Raw genomic sequence first — 25,158 nt, 5'->3', positions numbered from 1 at the left:
CTCTGACCTCTCTTGGCGCATGTCCTCCCCTCTCTGGTCATCTCCTCCTCAACCCCTCTTCGCCCATCACAACCTTCCAAACCCTCTCCCTATGTCAGCCTCCTCCTCTCTGCAAGACTTCTCCATCCCTTCTCTCCTTGTCTCTGCCTGACCCCTCTCCGTGTCCGTCCCTCCTGCACTATTCAGTGACCATCTACTCCCTGCCAAAGTCTGTCACTCTTGTGCTCCCTCTGTCTATGCCCATATCCTCATCACCCATCTTTCTGACTATCTCTTCCTTCTTCATATCTCTCTGACCATCCCCTCCACCTATTGCTCTATTTTCTCCTCTCTTCCATCCTAATCCGCATTCTCCTCTTCTCTGTTCACCTCCTCATCCCCTCTCTCTGTGTCCGTCTTCTCCTACTTGTAAATCTCTGTTAATCTCCTCTGCCCATGTCCTCCTGCCCTGTTAATGTTTCCATCTCAACCTGCTGTCTCTCTCTCTCTCTCTCTCTCTCTCTCTCTCTCTCTCTCTCTCCACCTTTTGACTGCTCTTCTGATGTATTCCCTTTTATTCCATCGCTCTGTCCATCTCTTCCTCTATCCATCTCAATCTTCCCCACACCATGCCCATTCGCATATATACATAGTTCTTGCAAAACAGGTTAATGAAGAGAATCAACCCTACTCGCAACAGGCCTATAACCAATGACATTCTAAGTAGGTTTAAGAACAGTTTTTTTCCAATGAAGGAAGTCTGATAAAACAGCCTGATACTACTCCAAAAACACACCTGTTTTTCAAGGAAGAATACATATCAGAAGATGTAAAACCATACTTTGCACCTGATGTGTAGGCTATCCTGCAATGCATGTTGACAAGGTGGCTGTACTAATAAAACACATCTCTCACGCTGTGTAGCCAACATGACAGGATACATGACATGTAGACTCATCAAAGAAATTTATAAAGCAGCCCGACACTAATTCCAAAACGAGCCTGTAATGCAAAGAATCCTACTTCTCAGTGCTAGAAGAAATTTCTTGCCCCTCATGTGTAGACCGCCCAGTAATGCACATCGATAAGGCAGGCCAAAACCTTTTCCTTACTTATTTTGATTCATCAGTTTCCTGAATATTTTGATGCAGCTCACCATGATTTCCTCTCCTATGCCAAACTTTTCATCTCAGAGTAGCACCTGCAAATGATGTCCTCCATTATTTTCTTCATGTAGTGGAACTTCTGTTTTCCTTTACAGTTTTTACTGTATACAGCTTCGACCAATACCATGGAAGTTATTCACTTATAACATGATGTAGGTCTATGCGCATTCGTAATGCTTCTTTGACTCGTCATTGTTTTCCATGTATGCATTTCCTTTGTCGATTCTATAGAGAGTCTTATCAGTCCATTGAATTTCCAGCATTCCTCTGCAGCACCACATCCCAAATGCTTTAATTCTCTTACAATAATACTAAAACACAGCACCTCTGGCTTGCAATGTAACCTATTGGTTCTTGTCACTGATGTCTAGACTAATCTGAAAGCAACTCTGTGAGGTGGTCAGATTCCAACGCAACATGCCTGTTGTACAGAGCTATCTATGTGGCAAGAACTGAAGAAATCGCATTTTGCACATATCACCACTCATACTGGAGCTAGGAGATTATAGACATCACAGTGTTGATGCTTGCGAAATTTGCCTTTGTGTGGCAAATGAGAATGAACTCGATCCAGACACATAAGAGGAGGTACTGGATATACGCACATATATATTATTTATAAATATATAATACATTTAATAACCTTTTTCAAAGACAAGGTATGAAACATTTATTTTATGACATTTGTCAGGGAAAATTATATTAAAAACAGTGTCAGTCCAGTCACTGTTGCAGTGAAAAGCCATCTTTATTGCCATACTGAAGACACAAGTAAATGAACGTTTACATTTATATTACATTTGCCACACATACCAGAGCGACCGAAATTAAATGTAAAACAAATTAATATTTGATTAAACATTCAATATTACTTGAACTGTGCAGACTCACTTTGCCTAGGTATGTTAATTATATTCTCTTTTGAACCATGCTTTCATAACATGGCAGTTAACGTGTTATACAAGCACATTTGATTTGTCAGATTCAAATGAAGGTGGCTGTGTCTGACTCAAAGAGTGTATAATAGAACTGGAAAGTAGCACAGCTGTTTAATGAGGCCAAGGTCTATTACATAAGTCTTCATCAGAATGTCCAGACTGGAGGTTGGAAAAATGTTCTGTCCATCATATGTACTCAGAACTGAATGCACATCCAAAGGGCATCATGGAAGTGATCTTCCAGATGTGAAACGATATTTCCACTTTTAAAACAACATCTGGAATGTCTCTTCCAGAATTTTTCTTGATTCGAAAAGGTAATTGTGTTCAACGTTTATTGTAAACTATACTCACGTCATATGACTTGCAGTAAAACTAGAAAAATATGTTTAACATTTTTCAGTATTTTTTGTTTCAGTATTGTTCCTTTGATGTTGACATATTTTCTTCAGTAGTGCCAGAGTTCATCTCCACATGGAGTCTTAGCATCACAAATTCCAACACGCAGGAAAAAATGTTTCACCTTCTCTGCATTGTCTTCCTGATTGGTCTCATGTATCTTACTGGCGGGGTTAGCAGTCTCCTGGTTCTAGTTTTTCTTTTCAGTGAAATTAGGTCCGTTATGAATCACCTCAAACGTTTAGGTATCTTTCCTTTTTGACTCAGCAGTGTTCTCAATGGTTTCATGCCACTCGACATGAATTCTCCACCTGCACCAACCCCTTCATTGCAGAATACGACGCTGTCTCTACGTCCTAAGGTACTTGATTGATCTACTCTGTCTTCTCCTTCCGTTTTAATCCGTCATAGTTCGCTCTAGTACCAAGGAGGTTATTTCCTGATCCTTTACCACATGCCCTGTCACTCTTTTATGTAATTATATTTCTTCGCTGACCCCGTGGAGAGCTTCCTCAATCCTTATCGTATCAATTTTACTTGATTTTCAACATTTTTCTTTAGCGACATATCTCATACGCTTAGATTCTCTTCCTTTCTGGGTGTTCCGCTATCCGTCATTCACCAACATACAATTCTGTCCTCCAGACGCACATTCCTAGACATTTCTTCCTCAAATTAAGGCTTTCGTTTGATACCAGTAGACTTCTTTTGGTCATGAATGTCCTCCTTGCCTGTGCGTGTCTGATATTCATGTCCATCTTACTTCCTCCGCCACGGGTATTTTGCTTCCATTGTAGCAGAATCCTTTAAGGTCGTCAACTTCGTTATCACCAATTTCCTCGCTGTTCTCATTTCTGCCACCTCCCATTACTTTAGTCTCTCTTCGATTTACTCTTAACGCACGTTCTGTACACAGTAGACTTGTCATTCTGTTCAAAGTATCCTGTAACTCTCGTTTAGTGTGACTGAAGTTAGCAACGTCTTCAGCGACTCTTATCACTGGTATCCTTTCACCTTAATTCGTAATTCCGCTCTTGAACCATTATTATTTCCGTGATTGCTTTATCTATGTGTAGATTGAATAGTAGAGGCGAAAGACTCCGTCTTATTATACTGAGCTCTTCGTTCGTGGTCTTCAACTCTTATTATTACCTCTTAGTCTTTGTACGCACTGTGTAACACTTGTCTCTTCCTGTAGCCTCGTCTTACTTTCCTCAGAATTTCGAACATCTGGCCGAATTTTAGATTTCAAACGCTTCTACAAGGTCGACACATCCTACTGCCCTGTTCTGATTTTAATGCGAACAATTAGTGAAACTTACTCAGCCTCGTAATATTCTTGAAAGACAGCTGTTAGATGGCGCTTTTTACAATAATGAAAAGTTGATTTCCTTTCTGTATTTTACTCACAGGCACTAGCTCGTAGAAAAGGTGTTTATGTAGCAATCCAGTTCACCTCGTAATTAGGTGTTATTGTTTCAGTCGCAGCGATGCCCCTCATGGTGGAGAGGACGTCGTGTTATTTACGACGGGCTTCTACTGGATAAGCGGAATAGCGTTCACAGTGTGGTGTGTGGGCACCGGGATGAAATGCATTGTGACGTCGGAGTTCAGTCCTGAAGCTGTTCTGCAAGACATAGAGAGATACAAGGTTAGACTAAATTGAGTTAAGTAGCAGTAGTTGAAAGACTATTTCCTATTCTTAACAGAGTATAGTCAGAACAAAATGGGTAACCAAGGAATCTGTTATGGATACTTACTACGGTTAAGGACCCGCCTATCCTTGTAGCTTTTTCAAGTCTCATATCAATTTTTAGGCTGGTATTGTCCATCCTCAGATGGGAATACTTTCTATAGGTATTATAATTTAAACTCTTAGACACTACTCATCATCTGGAAATCAAGAGAATTTCAGATTCAGTGACTACAGCTACTTGTTGTGTAACAAAACAACTCAGTTCAGAACCTATTATCGCAGCTTGGTTGAATTATGCTTTGTCTCCTATACTGTGTTATCAGTTGCGGAGCGTCCGCGTCACTTGTAGTACTGTGACTTGCCTAATACAGTACCAGGCTCGGATCCAAAGGGTACGATCTCACGATGGGTAATCCTCCATTTTCTATAGCAATTTCATCAGTTCGTGACACGGTTCAGACAAAACTGCTGATGAGGCCTCTGTTACATGAAGAGCATCTACTAGCTATATTGTTTTGGTTGAATCACAAAAACCCTGGTTGCCATCCACAAACAACTATCATGGCTTAAGTTTCGAATTAGTTAATAGCCTGTGCTGATTCTGGAAGGAATTTATCCAAATCATAATTCATCACAAACACTTGCATAATAAATAGCCAACCTCCTGCACAATGAGTGTGTCAGGTATCAGGTCTCACTTGTTATTTCGTGACTCTTAAGATGTTTCTCGCTCTTCTATTAATTTAGGTTTTCGTCAGATTGACATATAACATTTTTATTAGTGATTGACTTCGAAAATTTTCGTTCATTCTCAGTCGATTACCTACTTCAGAAGATACAACGTCATTAACAAAACATAAAATACAAAATGTTCAGTTACATAAGGAATTTTCAATCCTTTTGTGTGCACGGTTTACAATAGTAGCATATATTTTTATGGAATACTTGGATTTGTAATTTTTGACTCAAAATAATAGTTATTTTTGCACCGGTTCATTACAAGAAATGCTGTTTTATTGTCATTGCCTTGGTACATTCAAAATTCTGCTGTCGTTTTTATTTCTGTATACATTAAAATTCGACACACGTCATCAGTTGTTTGTTATGTGTTCATAATTCATATGGTCTGTCTCGAGATTTGAATGTACCAATACAATCGTAGTATAGCAAAATAATGTTTCTTATATTGATCTGATGTAAAAACAAATCTGTTATGTACAGTCAAACATAGCAAATTCAGGTACGCCATAAAAGATTTATTGCACTACTAGAGCATGTGCACAAAAAAATGTTTGAAAATTATTCATGTAACTAAGCGTATTGTATTTCACGCTTTATCCGTGGCAGAAAGTGCCCAAAACTTGACACCTATTTGGTTGATGATTTTAAAATATTGAAAGTAGTAAAAGATGGTTTTTTAAAGTTACGTAATATTTACTGTATTATGTTATACACCATTTACATTTTACTCTCTGAAAAAATCATTAAGAAATAACATGAAGGAACATTTTCAGAGAAATTTCACACAGAGCGTTCCAAAATCGGATCCCTTCTAAAACTAAGCAAAATAGCAATAATCAAAACTGAAAAAGGCATTAAATTGGAGAAAGCATAATATCATTTGAAAGTAGACGTAATATAACATCTTTCAGAAGGTTATCGAATTCCTCAGTTTTTCTTTTGCTGAACCCAGCAGCCCTGCTGTAGGATGTTCCTCTAGACATTCTTCCTGAGAGTTTGGTTTTGTGGCTTTCAAGTAAAAGACTAACCCACTTTCCCCCAGCAACTGCGTCTTTCAAAGAGTGTTTAGTTTTACTTCTCTCTGCCAACTGTACGGCCATTTGTCACAAGTAATTATGAGTAAGCCAAAGGAAAGACGATTCCATAGCAAAATAATCTTTTTCAAGATCCTTGCCCACAATTGTAGGTCTTCCAATTTTGTTTTTGCTGTTTTCTCAGATGTACCCTATTACAAGTTGAAAATCCTCATATGTGTAGCTTATGGAACATTAAGATGTTTACTGGCGTTATTCCAACCCATTTGCTTTTCCTGAACATTGTTGTTGTTGTTGTTGTGGTCTTCAGTCCTGAGTTTGGTTTGATGCAGCTCTCCATGCTACTCTATCCTGTGCAAGCTTTTTCATCTCCCAGTACCAACTGCAACCTACATCCTTCTGAATCTGCTTAGTGTATTCATCTCTTGGTCTCCCTCTACGATTTTTACCCTCCACGCTGCCCTCCAATACTAAATTGGTGATCCCTTGATGCCTCAGAACATGCCCTACCAACCGATCCCTTCTTCTGGTCAAGTTGTGCCACAAACTTCTCTTCTCCCCAATCCTATTCAATACTTCCTGATTAGTTATGTGATCTACCCATCTAATCTTCAGCATTCTTCTGTAGCACCACATTTCGAAAGCTTCTATTCTCTTCTTGTCCAAACTATTTATCGTCCTTGTTTCACTTCCATACATGGCTACACTCCATACGAATACTTTCAGAAATGACTTCCTGACACTTAAATCTATACTCGATGTTAACAAATTTCTCTTCTTCAGAAACGCTTTCCTTGCCATTGCCAGCCTACATTTTATATCCTCTCTACTTCGACCATCATCAGTTACTTTGCTCCCCAAATTGCAAAACTTCTTTACTACTTTAAGTGCCTCATTTCCTAATCTAATTCCCTCAGCATCACCCGACTTAATTAGACTACATTCCATTATCCTTGTTTTGCTTTTGTTGATGTTCATCTTATATCCTCCTTTCAAGACACTGTCCATTCCATTCAACTGCTCTTCCAAGTCCTTTGCTGTCTCTGACAGAATTACAATGTCATCGGCGAACCTCAAAGTTTTTATTTCTTCTCCATGAATTTTAATACCTACTCCGAATTTTTCTTTTGTTTCCTTTACTGCTTGCTCAATATACAGATTGAACAACATCGGGGACAGGCTACAACCCTGTCTTACTCCCTTCCCAACCACTGCTTCCCTTTCATGTCCCTCGACTCTTATAACTGCCATCTGGTTTCTGTACAAATTGTAAATAGCCTTTCGCTCCCTGTATTTTACCCCTGCCACCTTTAGAATTTGAAAGAGAGTATTCCAGTCAACATTGTCAAAAGCTTTCTCTAAGTCTACAAATGCTAGAAACGTAGGTTGAACATTATCAATACCTTAATCCAGAGGAACGCCACTTTCACGAACCTTCCCCATTATCTTCTTCAAATCTGCAATAGAATTTCAAGGGAATAAGAGTGCGTGTTAATTCAGACTTTAAGCATGAAAATATGAGGAGCCTGGTTTAATAAACTCAAAGCGGTCCATCCAGTTTACGTAACTATCACCCATATTTTGTTAACTAATAATTTTTTACCAAGACATCTCAAGGATAACGTGTAACCTTTAACACTAAGATGAAGCTTTACGGTTCTAGAACGCATGAATGTTGAAAGACTTACCTATCAAATGTTAGGAGAAATAACGAAAACCTAGAGGACAATATAAAAAGGTCTTGTGTAGTCAAAAAAATGTAATCAAGTGATAAGTAACAAGAGAAGCAGCAGTCTGTACATTCCGCTACAGAATGGTGCAAGCCTAAATTACTACTTACACTTGGTTCCTCTAGAGTTCAGGAGAATGCAGAGCCAAGAACCAGTAACACCACAATTTTTTTCGAGGGGGGGTGGAGGGGGGTAGGAGAATCCAGTTTAAGACACTATCTTTTATCATAGTACCTTACAATGTAGTTAACCGTTTAAGTATGAACGTAAATGTCCGAAAATAGTCACTAATAAAAATATTACGTGGAAGTGTGACATAAGCCTTAATTAATACATTACAAATATACCCAATTGCTCATGATGCCAACAAAATGATTTAAATGTTGCTCTGTAGGACAGAAAAATTTGTCGGAGTCTTTAATTCTTTGATTTCGATATCGTTCTAGACATAATTCAATTAGGCGATTTATCTGAAAAGTAATAATAATAATAATATTTTGAGTTGATATTGCTTTCCATGTCTGTGTCTAAACCAGAACACTCCTGGGTGTAACTGAAGTGTGGAAACAGCAGAGAACGTCACATATAGATAGCAGACACACCTCTCGATTCAGTAACCAAATAAACCAAACGTCACATTCTAAATATGACATAGATTCATTTTCGTGGAGGAGTTGGGAATGATGAGCAAGAAAATGAGTCAAGTGTAAAGTCAGATAAATTAGAAATATATTAAATTAAAATATTAGTACATACATCGATTGGACGAGTGGAAGAATTTTACGAAGTTAGATGCCCCAAGAAGATTATAATATAGAAAGCACGTTTTCAAAGACATCAAGAAGGTAGGGTTTCACCGCCGGTATCTGTGTCCAAGGAGAATTTTATTTTATTTGCGTTAGGCTGTGGCCCAAGGCATAATTCGATGCTTGCTGTTTCGTCTCCCAATCCAAAGTATATTATCTGTGGCCATGAGGACTCAAAGAGCAATTTCAGACTTAAGAATCTCAGTAAACCGGACTGTTTGTATGTATCCATGCTGTAGTCGCGTCGTGACGTCATCAAACCACTCCCTTTCAGTGAAGATCCCAGGCAAACGGCGTCATTGGCGACGAACCGCACGGGAGTAGCCATTCGACTGCCCAGACGCCAGTCGCACTCCTTTAATTGAATTAAAAATTTATCTTGATGACTGGCTACAGCCGTGAGCTGTTTATAGAAAAGTAGTTTTTCTAATCAACTTTATAATTCGTATTTAATTTAACTGAACGGAATTCTTTGCAATGGCATGTCTGAAGTAGTGCGACTGCAGTGCAGATAAGATTCGCGCCGCTCGTTGGGTCTGCTGTAGTGCGACTGTAGATGTGGAATAGATAAGGGTTGCGTTCAGTTATACGAAAAGGGGAGTTGCTGGACAGGCGCACCGCTGTTGCCACGTCACGTGGCTTGTGTCGCCTCAGGCGTCATACTGGAATTGCACCATGAGATTGCGGAAACTGTACCGCCATGTCTTACGGGGCACGTAATGGGGCAGTATTGGCAGTGTTTGTTTTATTGCCCGCTGAGGCCCACAAACTGATATTTTCAACCATTTTCTTCTTTGCAAGTTGTATTTGTTCTTTTGATTTTCTATGACCTCTCTCTTCATTCTGGTATAGTATCTACTGGATCATGATAAAATAACAGTATCGAGAAAACGAATTTGATGGTTCTCTGGCCTCACTACAATATCTGCTTCAACAGAGGTATCCGTATTTCTCAGACAATTATTGCCCTCGTGTTGCTTAAGTTAGATGTTACTAGCTCTTTTTGTAGTTCCTATGTATAGTTGACTGCATATTCAAGAGATGTTATATAGATTGCTGTGGCTAGCGGAGGGCGTATGTCCTTTGCAGTGGCGAAATATTTTCACATCTTTGTTGTTACTTTAAACAGTGTCAATACTTCTACTTCTTAGAATACTGACGATGCTATCGATGACTGAGTCTAGAAATAGGAAAAAAATTCCCGTTTCGTTGGTTTTTTGTGAGTAGATACTCTAGATCTCTTAGGCTGTAGGCCCTATTTATCTTAAATGATCGAACTTTTGCTTTAAGTACTGTGGGTTCTAGAATCTTCTAGCGCAGCCCACCAGTACTTTAAACATTCCGGTTTGGGATGGTGACAGGAATTCACGTGAATGGATTTGCTATGGTGTATGGACCCTAAAGCTCCATCACGTTTCCTAAGTACTTGCATGTCCTATACTGAGATTTGACCTTTTTCTCTTTTTCCATAGTGAGCTTTATATCAGGATTAATACCATTCAAAAAATTCTGAGAATTTTTTTCTCAGTGAGGTCATACAAGGGAAGTATCATCAATATACTGGAACCAAAGAAGAGGGCTTTTCTTCATGACCATCTGAGGGGCTGTTTATTCAACTTCTTCCAGTATAGAAAACGCTACAACTGTGCTCGGTGGGTTATCTATACTCACGCCATCTAACGCTCTTGTAACTTCTTGTACTGTTCACAGTAAGATGATGTGAGGCATTGTTAAAACATATCTCAACATGAGTTCTCAGAGACCCTCGTTAACGCGATCTAGAGTACATACATCCGAAAAAACAGGCATTAACACCTGGTTTAAAGAACACAAGAGCAAGTGTCATCTTCCAAACAGGAATAAATCAGAAGAAGAAGATTATGCACAAGGATTAGTGAAGCGCCAAATTCGTTTCTCCGACATTATTAATATATTAGGCAACACGAATTGAAAAACACTTTTCAGGGAAAACAGGATGGAGTCAAGTTAGATAGCGTATTGGTCTTAAGGCTAAATAAAGCAAACAGCACCAAATCTTCCCAGGACGAGCTTGTCAACAGAAGTCAGCGCGACTCTGTGATCTTAGACAGTGGTCTCACTACATCACCTGCTTTACTTGCAGGTTTTCTTCCCACTCGTAATTCTTGAATGGAATAGGAAATGGGGATAAAGAAAGTGGTAACAGAAGCACCCACCGCCACACACCGTAAGGTGGATTGCGCAGTGCAGATGTACATCTACGTTACCACTCTGCAGTACGCTTATGCGGCTGATTCTATATCTCTACCGTTGCACTCTTGAACAGCGCCACAGGAAAAACGGACACCTAAATAATTTTTTGCGGAACCTGATTTCTCCTATTTTATTACGACAATCGTTTCTTTCAATGTACGCGTACTTCGGTAATGAAAGAATATTTTCGTATTTGGGAAGATCGCTGGAGATTCAGATATCACTTTTGATTTACTTGATATCTTTCCGTCAACTACAACGAACTGTTATCTTTCTGACATGAAGTGGCGAATCCAGTCCCATTACTGAGACAATACGCCATTGGCACGCAATATGATTAGAAGCTGCTTGGGAGTAACAGTATCAATAGCTCTCTGGAACTGTGAAAATGAGGAATAAATGTGAACGCTTCTGTGGATGACACTCATTCGTTCGTGAGAATAAAGAGGTACTTGCGTTTCAGAAGAACGATAAATTTTGAACGTGTGTTGAATGTGTGTTGACGGATAGTCGTCTCAGTATACGTTTCAAAATCCTGTTGCAAATCGCCGTCTGCGGAATGGTTCTGCAATTCATCGGACTACTCTTACTTCCTTTCTAGGGTACTGGTATAACACGCGCATCTCTCAAGTCTTGAAGTACGAAGCTAGTGAACCAGAGGACTTGTCTTTATTAAGTGATTTCAGATGCTGCGCTACACCGAGAACATCTACTTATAATTTAGTCGTCTTCTTTGGTGAAGAAACTTCGGAAAACCGTATTTAGTAACTCAGCTTTAGTGCCACTTTCATGGGTAACATTACCATCGCTATGATGTGAAGTATGGATAGTGTATTGCCGCTGGTATGCTTGACGAGACCAAAATCTCCTTAGGTTTTCATCCAGATTTCAAGACAGTTTCGTTGTAGAAACTATTAAAAGCGTCTCGCATTGTAGTTTGCGACAAATTTAGAACTTCTGTAAAACTTGGCCACTCTTAAGGTTTTACGTTCTTTTAAATTTTGCGTGATTTTTACGTCGTTCCTACATACGTTTTCTGACTCGTTTTTTGTACCAAGCTGCGTCAGTTCCGTCTCGTACTGATTAATTTCGTACGAACCTCTCCACTGCCTGCGGTACTATTTCTTCCAATTTAAGTCACATTTGGCCTACACTTACATAGTTATTCCGGAGGGAATGAAAGCTGTCTCTCAGGAAGGCGTCAAGCGAATTTTGATCGGCTTTTATAGAGTTACATTTTATGTCTATTGTTAGTTGATTTTGTTGTTGCGGTATTCAGTGTTGGTGCAACGACCTTGTGATTACTGTCTCTGTCAAAATGCTATCTATTTGCTAGGGATTAATTGTTGCATAGAGGCCGAGTATGTTTTCGCAACTATTTACACTTCGAGTGGGATTCTGAACTAACTATCCATAATAAATTCACGAGAACACATTTAGTACTGATTGAGACGATGTTCTGTGCGTACCACCGACTTTCAGCAAGTAATTGCCCCAACATATCGACTGTAAATTTAAGTCACAAATCATGTGTAGCTGCATGAGTGGAGTAAGCGTTTGAGATGAGACTTAAGTCTTCATCTGAGTCGAGAGGTCGGAGAAAGTAAGCATTCTGTAATTAATTCCAGTTTCTAAATATTAACTCTACCATCCCAAGTAAGGGACGGAATCTACTTCGTTTTCGCCACAAGACAGACTACTTCTAAGAGCAACAAACACGGCGCCACCATTGTATTTAATATTGTTGTTGTGATCTTCAGTCCTGAGACTGGTTTGATGCAGCTCTTCATGCTACTCTATCCTGTACAAGGTTCTTTATCTCCCAGTACCTACTGCAACCTACATCCTTCTGAGTCTGCTTAGTGTATTCATCTCTTGGTCTCCCTCAACGAGTTTTGCCCTCCACGCTGCCCTCCAATATTAAATTGGTGATCCCTTCATGCCTCAGAATATGCTCTACCAACCGATCCCTTCTTCTAGTCAAGTTGTGCCACAAATTTCTCTTCTCTCCAATTCTATTCAATACCTCTCATTAGTTATGTGATCTACCCATCTAACCTTTAGCATTCTTCTGTATCACCACTTTTCGAAAACTTCTATTCTCCTGTCTGAACTATTTATCGTCCACGTTTCACTTCCATACAAGGTTACGCTCCATTCAAATACTTTCAGAAACGACTTCCTGACCCTTAAATCTATACTCGATGTTAACAAATTTCGCTTCTTCAGAAACGCTTTCCTTGCCATTACCAGTCTACATTTTATATCCTCTCTACTTCGACCATCAGTTATTTTGCCCCCCAAATACCAAAACACATTTACTACTTTAAGCTCCTCATTTCCTAATGTAATTCCCGCAGCATCACCCGATTTAATTGGCCTATATTCCATTATCCTCATTTTGCTTTTATTGATGTTCATCTTATATCTTCCTATCAAGTCACTGTCCATTCCGTTCAGCTGCTCTTCCAGATTCTTTGCTGTCTCTAACACAATTACAAAGTCATCGGCGAACCTCAAAGTTTTTATTCCTTCTCCATGGATTATAATTCCTACCGCAAATTTTTCTTTTGTTTCCTTTACTGCTTGCTCAATATACAGATTGAATAACATCGGGGAGAGGCTACAACCCTGTCTCACACCCCTCTCATGCCCCTCGACTCTTATAACTGCCGTCTGGTTTCAGTACAAATTTAAAATAGCCTTTCGCTCCCTGTATTTTACCCCTGACATCTTCAGGATTTGAAAGAGAGTATTCCAGTCAACATTGTCAAAAGCTTTCTCTAAGTCTACAAATGCTAGAAACATAGGTTCGCCTTTTCTTAATCTATTTTCAAAGATAAGTCGTAGGGTCAATATTGCCCTACGTGTTCCAACATTTCCAGGGAATCCAAACTATTCCTCCCCGAAGTCGGCTTCTACCAGTTTTTCCATTCGTCTGTACAGAACTCGTGTTAGTATTTTGCATCCGTGACTTATTAAACTGATAGTAAGGTAATTTTCACATCTGTCAATCCCTGCTTTCTTTGGGATTGGAATTATTATATTCTTCTTGAAGTCTGAGGGTATTTCGCCTGTCTCACACATGTTTATCACTAGATGATACGGTTTTGTTAGGCCTGGCTCTCCCAAGGCTATCAGTGGTTCTAATGGAGTGTTGTCTACTCGTGGGGCCTTGTTCCGACTTAGGTCTTTCAGTGCTCTGTCAAACTCTTCACGCACTATCATATCTCCTATTTCATCTTCATCTACATTCTCTTCCATTTCTATAATATTGTCCTCAAGAACATCGCCTTTGTACAAACCCTCTATATACTCCTTCCATTTTTCTGCTTTCCCTTCTTTGCTTAGAACTTGGTATCCATCTGATCTCTTGATATTCATGCAAGTGGTTCTCTTTTTTTCAAAGGTCTCTTTAATTTTCCTGTAGGTGGTATCTATCTTATCCCTTGTGATATCCGCCTCTACATCCTTACATTTGTTCTCCAGGCATCCCTGCTTAACCATTTTGCACTTTCTGTCGATCTCATTTTTGAGACGTTTGTATTCCTTTTTGCCTACTTCTTTTATTGCATTTTTGTATTTTCTCCTTTCATCAATTAAATTCAATATCTCTTCTGTTACGCAAGGATTTCTATTATCCCTCGTCTTTTTGCCTACTTGATCATCTACTACCTTAACTATTTCATCTCTCAAAGCTACCCATTCCTGTTCTACTGTATTTGTTTCCCCCATTCTTGTCAGTTGTTCCCTAATGCTTTCCCTGAAGCTCTCTACAACATCTAGTTCTTTCAGTTTATCTAGCTCCCACCTCCTAAAATTCCCACCTTTTTGCAGTTTCTTAAGTTTTAATCTACAGTTCAAAGCCAGTAGATTGTGGTCAGAGTCCACATCTGCCCCTGGAAATGTGTCACAATTTAAAACGTTGGTCCTGAATCACTGTCTTACCATTATATAATCTATCTCCAGGCTTCTTCCATAAATACAACCTTCTTTCATGATTCTTGAACCAAGTGTTAGTTACGATTAAGACTTAATATATCCTCTCTGATCACCGCTAGGTCCGTGGTAAAAATTTCAGCTGAACTTACCTGCAACTTTAGCTAGCATTACTACTTATAACGATTTATGCTTCAGTGCTTTCTGTTATCATCTGGAGCTTTCCTCCTGATACAGGCGTAAACGTGATCGTTGCGGGGGACTTATAAAAAGTTCGGGTTGTTCAGCTTGTCTAAGTCTGAATCTGCTATCGATGTCTTTATACCCTGTGGTGATGACTAGGAGACGATGCGTTAGGCAGCGGAATATGACTTGGACCACGGCATACAGCCCATGAAATAAAGTGTACCAAGAAAAAAGACCACCAGAATACTGGTGGAAGTAATCGAATAGGGACATGAATAGAAGAATAAAAAGACCGGGAATACAACAGAAGGTGGGGCACATGATAGTGTTACCACGCACCAAGGAGAGGACAGGTATGTCTTGAGCAGTTATACTCGTATAAACTGATTATCGTGTAGAAATACTTAATAAAGAAATTCCTCATTTTAGGAATGTGACAAAAGATCTCTAAATATGATACATTGGTATAAGAGATGAGAGATGTTGAACATGATCTGATACTGGAATAAGCTTCAGATTATAATGAAACGGATAGACGGATCGGAGAAAATGTTAATAGAGTCAAAGCTGATGACAATCACGTTACGTCTTAGTGGTATTTATGCATCTGTTGTAGCCGGAGAGGTAGTAAAATTTGATTCCTATATGTAAATGCTCTATTAGGGAAGATAATTTAAGCCTGTCAACTACCAAGATGAAATCCCCTACACAGATCTTTCTCGGGGACACAGTCGACTGACAGTAATGATTTTGAATCTCTTCATAAAGGTACTGAGAGCAAAGTATGTCACTGCATACCGTGTATGATAGTGATGATAACCATTCCAATATTAGCTATTTTACAGTGTAGAGGAAAAATTTAAATTTTTGAAATTAGGTTAAGTTTAGTTTTTAATTAAAGAATCTGGGAAATTATTGTAGTGATGATGATATGTGTAGAAATGCGGAAAAAGTATGATAATGCTTGGTATCGAGCAATTCCATATCAGTATCTTTTTTCTCCATACTTTTCAATAGATATTCTTACTGATACCAGTACTTTAAGCAAGTACCGCACTGAATAAATAAACAAATAAAAGGAGACATGCAAGTAGGTAGAACTATTCAGCTAGGCAGAACTAAATATAAACAGAAGCATTTCACAGTTGGCGAAGAGGACCTTAAGTCTGTTGATCAGTTAAAGTGTGTGCAAGTTGGCACAGTTGTTATACACATATACCAATTGATGTATCAGAAAGAATTTCTGCTGGCTAGAGATCTCTACATGTCCTCAGAGATATCTCCAGTTCTAATGCCATACCACATTCTGCGAAAACGAGAACGCCTCATTGTCCTTTACGGTTCAGAAAGCGGGACATCGACAAAAAGGCAGAGGCATAAATCCTAAGACAAGAGATAATCGCGATGAGAAGAATTAGGGACCCGCTGGCAGGCGGAGATACTTGGCGAGCAGGAAATAATAACGAATTTGGTAAGATCTTCAACGAGAGCAACGCTTTACAACATCAACAGATAAGAAGTCTCCAACGGGCAGATCACGTAATCCGTAGGACACAGATCTGATCACAAAGCAAGCATTCACTGTCCACTTTACGACAAAAAGATCCTTGGGTAGGACAAGAAACAGATGGAAGACGACGTATAGAGAGATGCGGAAGCTTTGATTGTAGTCAGTTGTGGGGAAACAGCAATGGACAGAATGCAATGGTAACTGATTGTTGACATAGCACTTTGTCTACAGGACCAGTGGCAGCTAGATAAGTAAGCTTGTACGTCGTGATCCTAGTAATATTTTATTACATTTTTATTACTAAACTAAAATTTTGGTCACATGATTCACTTCAAACAGTTTAAACAATTGAACGCACGAGCACCAACGGGCCAACAATTAGGAGTGCGTGGCCATAAGCAGAATTGTATCAGTTGTCACATGGTTGAAAGAAATCGTACGGCAAAGCGCTTGCAGGGAAATCGAGTGCTAGCAGGATCGAGTCCCGGTCGGACCGAAGATTTTTCAATCTGCTTTTTAACCTAGCTTTCATGTCACAACGATGTAAGTCAGCAAGAGAAACGATACTTGATTCGAGCTACATGTTACGTTGTGGGTCCCCTTTCCCTGTTGGATGGCTGTCCATAACACACGCAATTCGGCGAAGTGGCGTCCAATTGGAACACTTGCACCAGGTCCCTGAGGCACACGAATTATTATTATTACTGATAAGAGCACAACAAAATGACTTAAGTAAGCTCAACAATCACCCTGATGACAGTGTAGTAGACACATTAAAGATGAGCTTAATAAGCAAGTAGAACGCAATTTTGGAAAAACTGAAGATGATCATTTGGTAACAATAATCTGCTTGCTTCACCCAAGATTTTCAGTATTCCAGAGCTTGCATTGGAGAAAAATCTACAACAAGGCGTTTATCAACAACAAATGTTTCTACAACCGCTGCACCATTAGCCGCGAATCAGTCTGTGATCCCTTTTTCAAATGGTATACGACTTCCAGTCATCAGAAGTAAACGAAAGAAAAATAAATGAAGGAGCTCCCTCTTTCGAACCTGCTCTGTCTGATCAAAATGACCCAATGAAATAGTTTGTGATACCTGTGGCATCACCGTTGGATAAACATTTTGAGCAGTGAGAAGACATATAATTTTATTCGCCCAATTCTGTAAGCTTGTAACGAGTATCTGAAGATTCCAACAACATTAGCAATCTCCAAGCGTTTATTTTCAAAGTTTAGCAATGCGTTGTCAGTGCTAAGTAAAAGATTGTCAGCGAAACGAATGGACATATGTAATGTATTTTAGTGACTACGGTACACGGAACAGTAAATGAAGGTGAGAATTAATTTATTTTGCTTTTGGTGTTGTCCAGTTGTCTTTTGATAATCTGTTCTGTAATTTAAAATTTCTTCTTCCTATTTTTAAAAAAATTATCTGTAATGAAATTGCATTATTCCAGTTAAAATTTGTGAATATGGATTACGCTCTATTACAAATAGATCAAAAAATAAGTAGAAATTGCGAAATTAGAGCAGACTGAATACCTAACTCTTTCATCAAGCCTAAATACCGATACATAAACATAGCGATACTTCTATGAATACGATAACTTACTTGCGATATTATTTATGAGTAACATCTTCCATACACCGTGAGCTAAACTAGAAATACTTTATTTCTCAAAACCTGTTTTCGGGTTTATAACATCTGATATAGAGCAAAACAACTATATCTTCATCGATTTCCACAAATTGATAACTGTGCCTGTAGCAGCAGTTACTAAAGTACCTCTGTAGCAGTGGCATGCATATCAGTTAATACGATAGTTAACACAGTCAGCTCCAGCAAGTCAGGTTAACAGGAATTCTTGCAAGGGCTAGGCCCCAGGTTATGCCGTCATTTATGATTTACCAGGTGACTCACATTTGTTAAACAATTTCTTTGAAGCAACAATAGTAAAACATAGTTAAATAATCTTTTAGAAATCAGGTTTTCTTAACACTGTGAGTTGATTGCTTTAAATACAAAGGAGTGCAATGGCTTAACCAATTTAACAACCACAGGAAAGTGGTTCAACAAATATGGTAATGTCCCATGCTAATAAAATGGTTTTCAATTACAGAACTCAAGGTTTAACACAGTCTTTTAAAAGACCTGACACACTTAAATCAAAATTTTTGTAGGTAAAATGTAACAACGACTACCACAAATTTAGTAAAAATGTTTAAACAGTTTTAAATGTCCGAAGCTAACAGAATGATTTTAAATCACAAACCAATGTCTAAACTGGTCCTTTGCGAGCAGACGAATTTAAGGAAATACATGTGTCAGCATATGGCCTGGCTAAGTAAGGAGAGCTTGACTCGAAAGGCCACGACACATACTATCCAAGCCAAAAGGCCAAAATACTTGTGCTCTGAAAAGAACTTGGCCCACACAAACCTATTAAGAAAAGACAACTCAAGCAACTGTCGCCTTGCAGAAGAACAGCTTCACACAAGTTTACGGCAGCAGCGAATCCCAAATGCAGGTCAATAATATCGTGCCACCGGTGCGTCGAACCAACTGCACTCATAGACTGCAGAAATAGTAGCTGACTCATCAGGAGATGCCTTGCAACATCAAAAGGTCAGTTGTTACGATAGCACATTTTCATCAAATAGCTGCCTAAACTTGCGTGCCGAGGATGAGAATGAAATTATGATGAAGACAATACAACACCCAGTCCACGAGCTGATAAAATCTCCAAATCAGCCGGGAATAAACCCCCAACCTGCTGCATGAGAGTCAAGCACCTTGCCGTCCACCTAAGCAAGCGGACAAACCAACCACTAAAAGATTATCACCACAATCTTCACACCCAAGGATCACAAGTAAGTTACACAGGGCCCTCGCGAGCCCCGAGACAGGCAGGCCCAAACAGTTTGTAAAAGAAATAAATACCGCACTGATGGTGGATCCAAACTTCTCCGAAAGCACAGATTCACCACTCACGGTAAAATCACTTAGGGCAAGGCAGTAACAACAGAGCTGACTAATGCCGCCCAACTTGATGACACAAAACGGCTCGACAACAGGGAAGAGATGCCAATTCAGTGCACCGGAAACAGCTAATCATAATGGAAGTCGTTCCGTTGTAACGGATCTCTCAAGCCTATTCAGTCAAGACACCGACCACGGGCGCTTGACAACACACATTTTCTCCAACCTACTTCCTTCCTCCTTGCACTCGGTGACTGTTCGTTCCACACTCGCTCACCTCGAAAACATTTCAGTTTCATACCAGATGACAATGGGCAAGAGGGCCGCCTGGCGACCAGAGGGAAAACGAAACAAGGATTCGATCTACAGACCGCAATCGATATGAGCCAACACGGCTCACGGAGTATATAGTTTGTAATGTATGCTATTGCTGACATATCTTAGGGAGTGATAATTCTTGATAATGTATGACTCCCTAACTGTCACATTGTGTAAACAGTCTACGTTACCTGATTTTCGTTACCTCTAAGGTAGCATTTATGTATATCTGTGACGTGCAGTGTTTTTCTTTTGTTCACTATTGGTATATGAATTTATAACGTACAAAAGAGTATAACATTCCAAAATAGTAAAACGTATCAAGTCAAATTAGGCAATTTTAGACCCAGGACATAAACACTAAACCAAAATTATTGTTTTCCTGTTTCGTACTTTTCGTGTATTGTCTCTTCATATAGGCCTACCTACTGTCAAAGTGTAATTTACATATGTGAATGTGTGTCACATATACAGGGTGTTACAAAAAGCTACGGCCAAACTTTCAGGAAACATTCTTCACACACAAATAAAGAAAGGATGTTATGTGGACATGTGTCCGGAAACGATTAGTTTCCATGTTGGAGCTCTGTTTAGTTTCGTCAGTATGTACTGTACTTCGTCGATTCACCGCCATGATTTCATACGGGATACTCTACCTGTGCTGCTAGAACATGTGCCTTTACAAGTACGACACAACATGTGGTTCATGCACGATGGTGCTCCTGCACATTTCAGTCCAAGTGTTCGTACGCTTCTCAACAACAGATTCGGTGACCGATGGATTGGTAGAGGCGGACCAATTCCATGGCCTCCACGCTCTCCTGACCTCAACCCTCTTGACTTTCATTTATGGAGGCATTTGAAAGCTCTTGTCTACGCAACCCCGGTACCAAATGTAGAGACTCTTCGTGCACGTATTGTGGACGACTGTGATACATTATGCCATTCACCAGGGCTGCATCAGCGCATCAGGGATTCCATGCGACGGAGGGTGGATGCATGTATCCTCGATAACGGAGGACATTTTGAACATTTCCTGTAACAAAGTGTTTGAAGTCACTCTGGTTCGTTCTGTTGCTGTGTGATTCCATTCCATGATTAATGTGATTTGAAGAGAAGTAATAAAATGAGCTCTAACATGGAAAGTACGCGTTTCCAGACACATGTCCACATAACATATTTCCTTTCTTTGTGTGTGAGGAATGTTTCCTGAAAGTTTGGCGTACCTTTTTGTAACACCCTGTATATAAATACGATACTGAAGTCCTGAAAAGGCAGGTAACACAGACTTTTGACCTGTCAGTTCCCTTTTTGCATTTTATGACAGTTATGTCAAACATTACCATATTGTCACTGCCTAAGATTTGTCAGCGGTTATATACATCACAATCTGTGTCCTATGTTACAAGACAGATTTCAGAAACTGTCATTTTAACTGACATGTATTTCATAGCTGTTGAGGTACTTACTGTTAGATGATCATACATTTCTTTGTTCCCCTGCATCATATAGCACTGATGATGGGTCACAGGCATGAAAACTGATTTTGGCAAACAAAACATTACTACTTCAGCTCTTGGTGTACAGGAGATGTCCTTTAATAAGTATCTGAAAACTGCAGAGCACCAAGCCTTCAAGATTTTTATTTATGAGCAAAGTGTTGATAGCTTTCGTTCGATGCTGTGTCCGTAGATGTGTATGTGTGTGTATGTAATTGGGTCTTTTCGCAGCCCACCTGTGTAGCAATGCCGCCCAACCACTGGGTGCTGCTGGTTCGCCATTCTCCAGAAGGTCGGTTGCGCTCGGCTCTATCTCAGGTGCGCGTGTGCATCACGGGAGGCGCCGCTCTCAACGCTAAGGCCCAACATTGGATTGAGGGACGCACGGGCCGGCCGCTGAAGCAGTGGTACGGCCAGACGGAGGCCTTCCCAGCCTGCAACGTCCTCCTCAGCCACTCGCCTCCGCCACCCGGCTCTGTGGGTCGCCTCGATCCAGGGGTACAGGCCAAGGTACAGCACACCATGCACAGTGACTAGCTGCGTCTGTCTGCTTTTTTCACTTACTTCTTATCCACAGTGTGGACACGAAATCAATCGAGAAAATCTCAGACTTCGTTCGGGTTATTTTCTGAGTGATTTGGTATAAGCGACCTGAGGAGACCAGTGGCTTCATACAGGATAACTAAATTTCTTTTGATTTCTCTTCTCCATTGTAGCAGAGGATTTGGGTGGGCTGGTGTCGTGCGAGCGATGCTTCTTACTGTTACATTTATACGTAGTACTAAAATGGATGTCTTGCACATCTAATCCTAAACCACTTAACCGACTGCAACCAAAAGTGGTACACCTAAAAATTATTTATAGGTGATCGTTGCTGGGGGGGGGGGGGGGGGCACGGTGAGAACCACCTAACTAGTAAATGGGGAGTGGGGTGAAAAAGGAGTGTAGTGCGTGATGTGTGAATGTCCAATGTTTGAGACTGAGAGCACTTACTGACTTGCAACAGTCTTTACACATTATTTCAAACCTTTACTAAGTTCTTCCTCGCTGACAAATGAAATCATGGAACGAGATATGTTTACTTTCGCACTGTTCAGGCAGTCAAAGTACCACGCATATCATGACGTTATAACTTACTGGGCCAAGAATTGCATTGAGGACACATTTTACTGACAGTATTTTCATATACCACTGAAAGTAAATGCAAAATCATATCATTATACTGCCCACCGTTCAGGAGATATATGATCATAAATAATAAGATGCGTGAAAAACTACTACATCATGCACGACGTTTAAATAAATTTCGCAGATATTATTCGCATATTCCGCTGAATATACGTACAAAATTATTTCATTGTACATCACATAGTTCAGGATACATGTCACATGCATTAAGCACAAAGCCAGACACTGCACAGTATTGGTGCTGACGCAAAGCTACAAATAATAGCTGGACAATGCCAGGTTCCACTGCTAGAAACTTTTATCTGCCACCATAGGAGCTCATACAAAAGATAATGTCCCCTTTCTATATTAAAAAAAAATTTTTCAAATGTGTGTGAAATCTTATGGGACTTAACTGCTAAGGTCAAGAGTCCCTAAGCTTACACACTAAGGACAAACACATACACTCATGCCCGATGGAGGTCTCGAACCTCCGCCGGGACCAGCCGCACACACCATGACTGCAGCGCCCTGGACCGCTCGGCTAATCCCGCGCGGCTTTCATTATTCGTCAACAATTTCAAATGTAACTGTGAAACCTCTAAACCAGAACACTGACGATTAGTTTGTGACTTTTCAATACAATCTCTGTCCTTTTCCGCAGTTCCATTCCACCATTTAACGAATACGTGTAATCCAGCGTGGTAAAAGGCAGATCCTATTTCAGAAGTCATTGTCACACAGACTCATTTTCTAAGACAATCTCGTGATGAGCTTCTTTCAGTGGCCTGAACTGATGGATCTGGTGGTGCCTGGTCATGGCTGTGTGGAGGCAAGACTTCCAATTCATTCTCCACAATCTCTTCAGCGGCGTGACGACAGGTGTGTGATACTGCGCTTTCGTACAAAAAGCAGCTGCTTCGCTGAGTTCAAGAGTTGTGACATTTTGGACAGAATTTTTTGTGCATCCTTGCTCCAAAAATTTAACCGTTATCACACCCTCTGCGTCTAAGAATACTAGAGCCATTATTTTCCCTGCCGATTGGATTGTTTTGAGCTATTTCTTATTTGGTGAGATTTTGTGATGCCTTTCGACAGACTGTCTTTTTGTTCAGCTTCAAGAAAATAAACCCACATTTCGTCTTCAGCCGCAGTGTTTTCCATACATTCCTCTACTTCCAAACACAAGCGCTGCCAGTGTTGGGAGGCACTTGTTTTTCTTGTGTACGTATTCTCGTCGGATATTATTCTTGCTACGCAAGTTGGACAAATCTTTGAATATACATTGCTGAATAATCTTCATCACACTGCCTTTGCTGAGGGAGGTAATTCACGACGAATCATCTGCAGCCTTCCGCCGGTGACCACAATGATGCGATCGACTCGCTGAATGTTGTGTGGAGCCACTCCAGTCACCGGCATGCCACTTGGCGTTTTCTTAACAAAAGGTGTTAGCAGGTCTCACATGGGAGAGTGATGCGTCATAGATAGCCTTTCCTACCCACGTGGCTCTTTCTGCGCCTTCTCGTGGTGCCAGAAGTCAAGCTCGGCATTTCCCAGGCTCACATGGTCTTTGCCTTGCGTCAGAAGGGATAGCTGCGACCCATCCCGATGTTAAAGCGAAGGGTCCGTGGCACAGGGGGAGTTGTGTCCAGGGACTGAAGATCTGTCCCTTGGAGAGGGCTTGAAAGGGCTGCTGTGCCTGGCGAGGGCGGCGGGGGCGGGGGGCGTTTCTCACCTCACGAGCGACTCTTCAGCGCTGGGTGTCTGCTGCCCGCCTCCCTCTTGCTGCAGAGCATAGAACACCAGGTGCTCTGCATGCCAGCGACGTCGTTTGTCGGCATGGGATCTCGGTACAAGTCGGCAAGGATGCTCGGCATAGCCCGCGATGAGTAACTGGGGTGGGGGGGGGATTCTACCAAACCTAGAGGCTGGTGACATCGCCTGGGTCAAGTTAGCTAGGTCCAGACGGCTGAACGACTGGGTAAGAGTGGGTTCTTGGCCAAGAGATGGAAGCTCGGGCTAGTACGCAGTAAAGGAAGACGGGTGCATTCACCTCTCCAAAGTTAGGGGTATACTTGCTGAACCCGGCAACTCAGGAGTGGCCTTGGCCAAGGGGTGAGGTCAGTGGGTGAGCTGTAGCAGTACCCATTCCCACCCACCCCGCCCTCCCGCCCCTATGTGCCAGGGAAGCTGTTGTCGGGCAAGAGAAGGGCTCCCACCTTCCTCAATCATCTAAAAACCATGAGAACCGAACAAGAGACGAGCGATTTGAGTGCGCGTTTGAGGGCTTCAGCGCTGACTGTTTCTGCCTCAAAGACGGCCTGGGACAGACAAACTGTTCTATAGAAACATGTCGGGATAAGTCTGATCCTTGACTCGAGCGTAAAAATTGGGAAGCTTAGGTATCAAAACATGGGCAGCTTTCAAGCCCCAAATGTCCACAGCTCGTGGTCGTGCGGTAGCGTTCTCGCTTCCCGTGCGCGGGTTCCCGGGTTCGATTCCCGGTGGGGTCAGGGATTTTCTCTGCCTCGTGATGACTGGGTGTTGTGTGATGTCCTTAGGTTAGTTAGGTTTAAGTAGTTCTAAGTCCCATAGCGCTCAGAGCCATTTGAACCAAGTCCCAAATAACAAAGGAAACCATTGCAAAAGTGTCACAAAGACTGGACACGGCGGTCTTTCTAAGACCTCTGTCTTGTCACGACATAAAGAGATTGCAGGAAATCTTCACAACAACAGTGTATCCTGCAAAAGACAAAATAAGGATCAATAAACTATAGGCAACGAAGAATGTGTGTCATTGTAGATGACAGAGGAAGATGAGAACAACATTCC

At 40.8% G+C, this 25,158-nt stretch overlaps 1 protein-coding gene across 1 annotated transcript in view; it reads left to right on the top strand.

Moving 5' to 3' along the window:
• The window catches only part of LOC124803230 (4-coumarate--CoA ligase 1-like), a 96,547-nt gene that overhangs the window by 39,172 nt on the left and 32,217 nt on the right, over positions 1-25,158 (top strand). Inside the window, exons 4-5 of the mRNA XM_047264409.1 lie at positions 3,965-4,133; positions 21,388-21,666. Coding sequence (XP_047120365.1) covers positions 3,965-4,133; positions 21,388-21,666 — 448 coding nt within the window. The remainder of the gene's footprint in view (positions 1-3,964; positions 4,134-21,387; positions 21,667-25,158) is intronic.

The sequence above is a fragment of the Schistocerca piceifrons genome, chromosome 6 (assembly GCF_021461385.2).
Source record: "Schistocerca piceifrons isolate TAMUIC-IGC-003096 chromosome 6, iqSchPice1.1, whole genome shotgun sequence".
NCBI classification, from domain to species: domain Eukaryota; kingdom Metazoa; phylum Arthropoda; class Insecta; order Orthoptera; family Acrididae; genus Schistocerca; species Schistocerca piceifrons.
The sequence above is the reverse complement of the archived record's forward strand: the minus strand, read 5'-3'. Positions and strand labels throughout refer to the sequence as shown.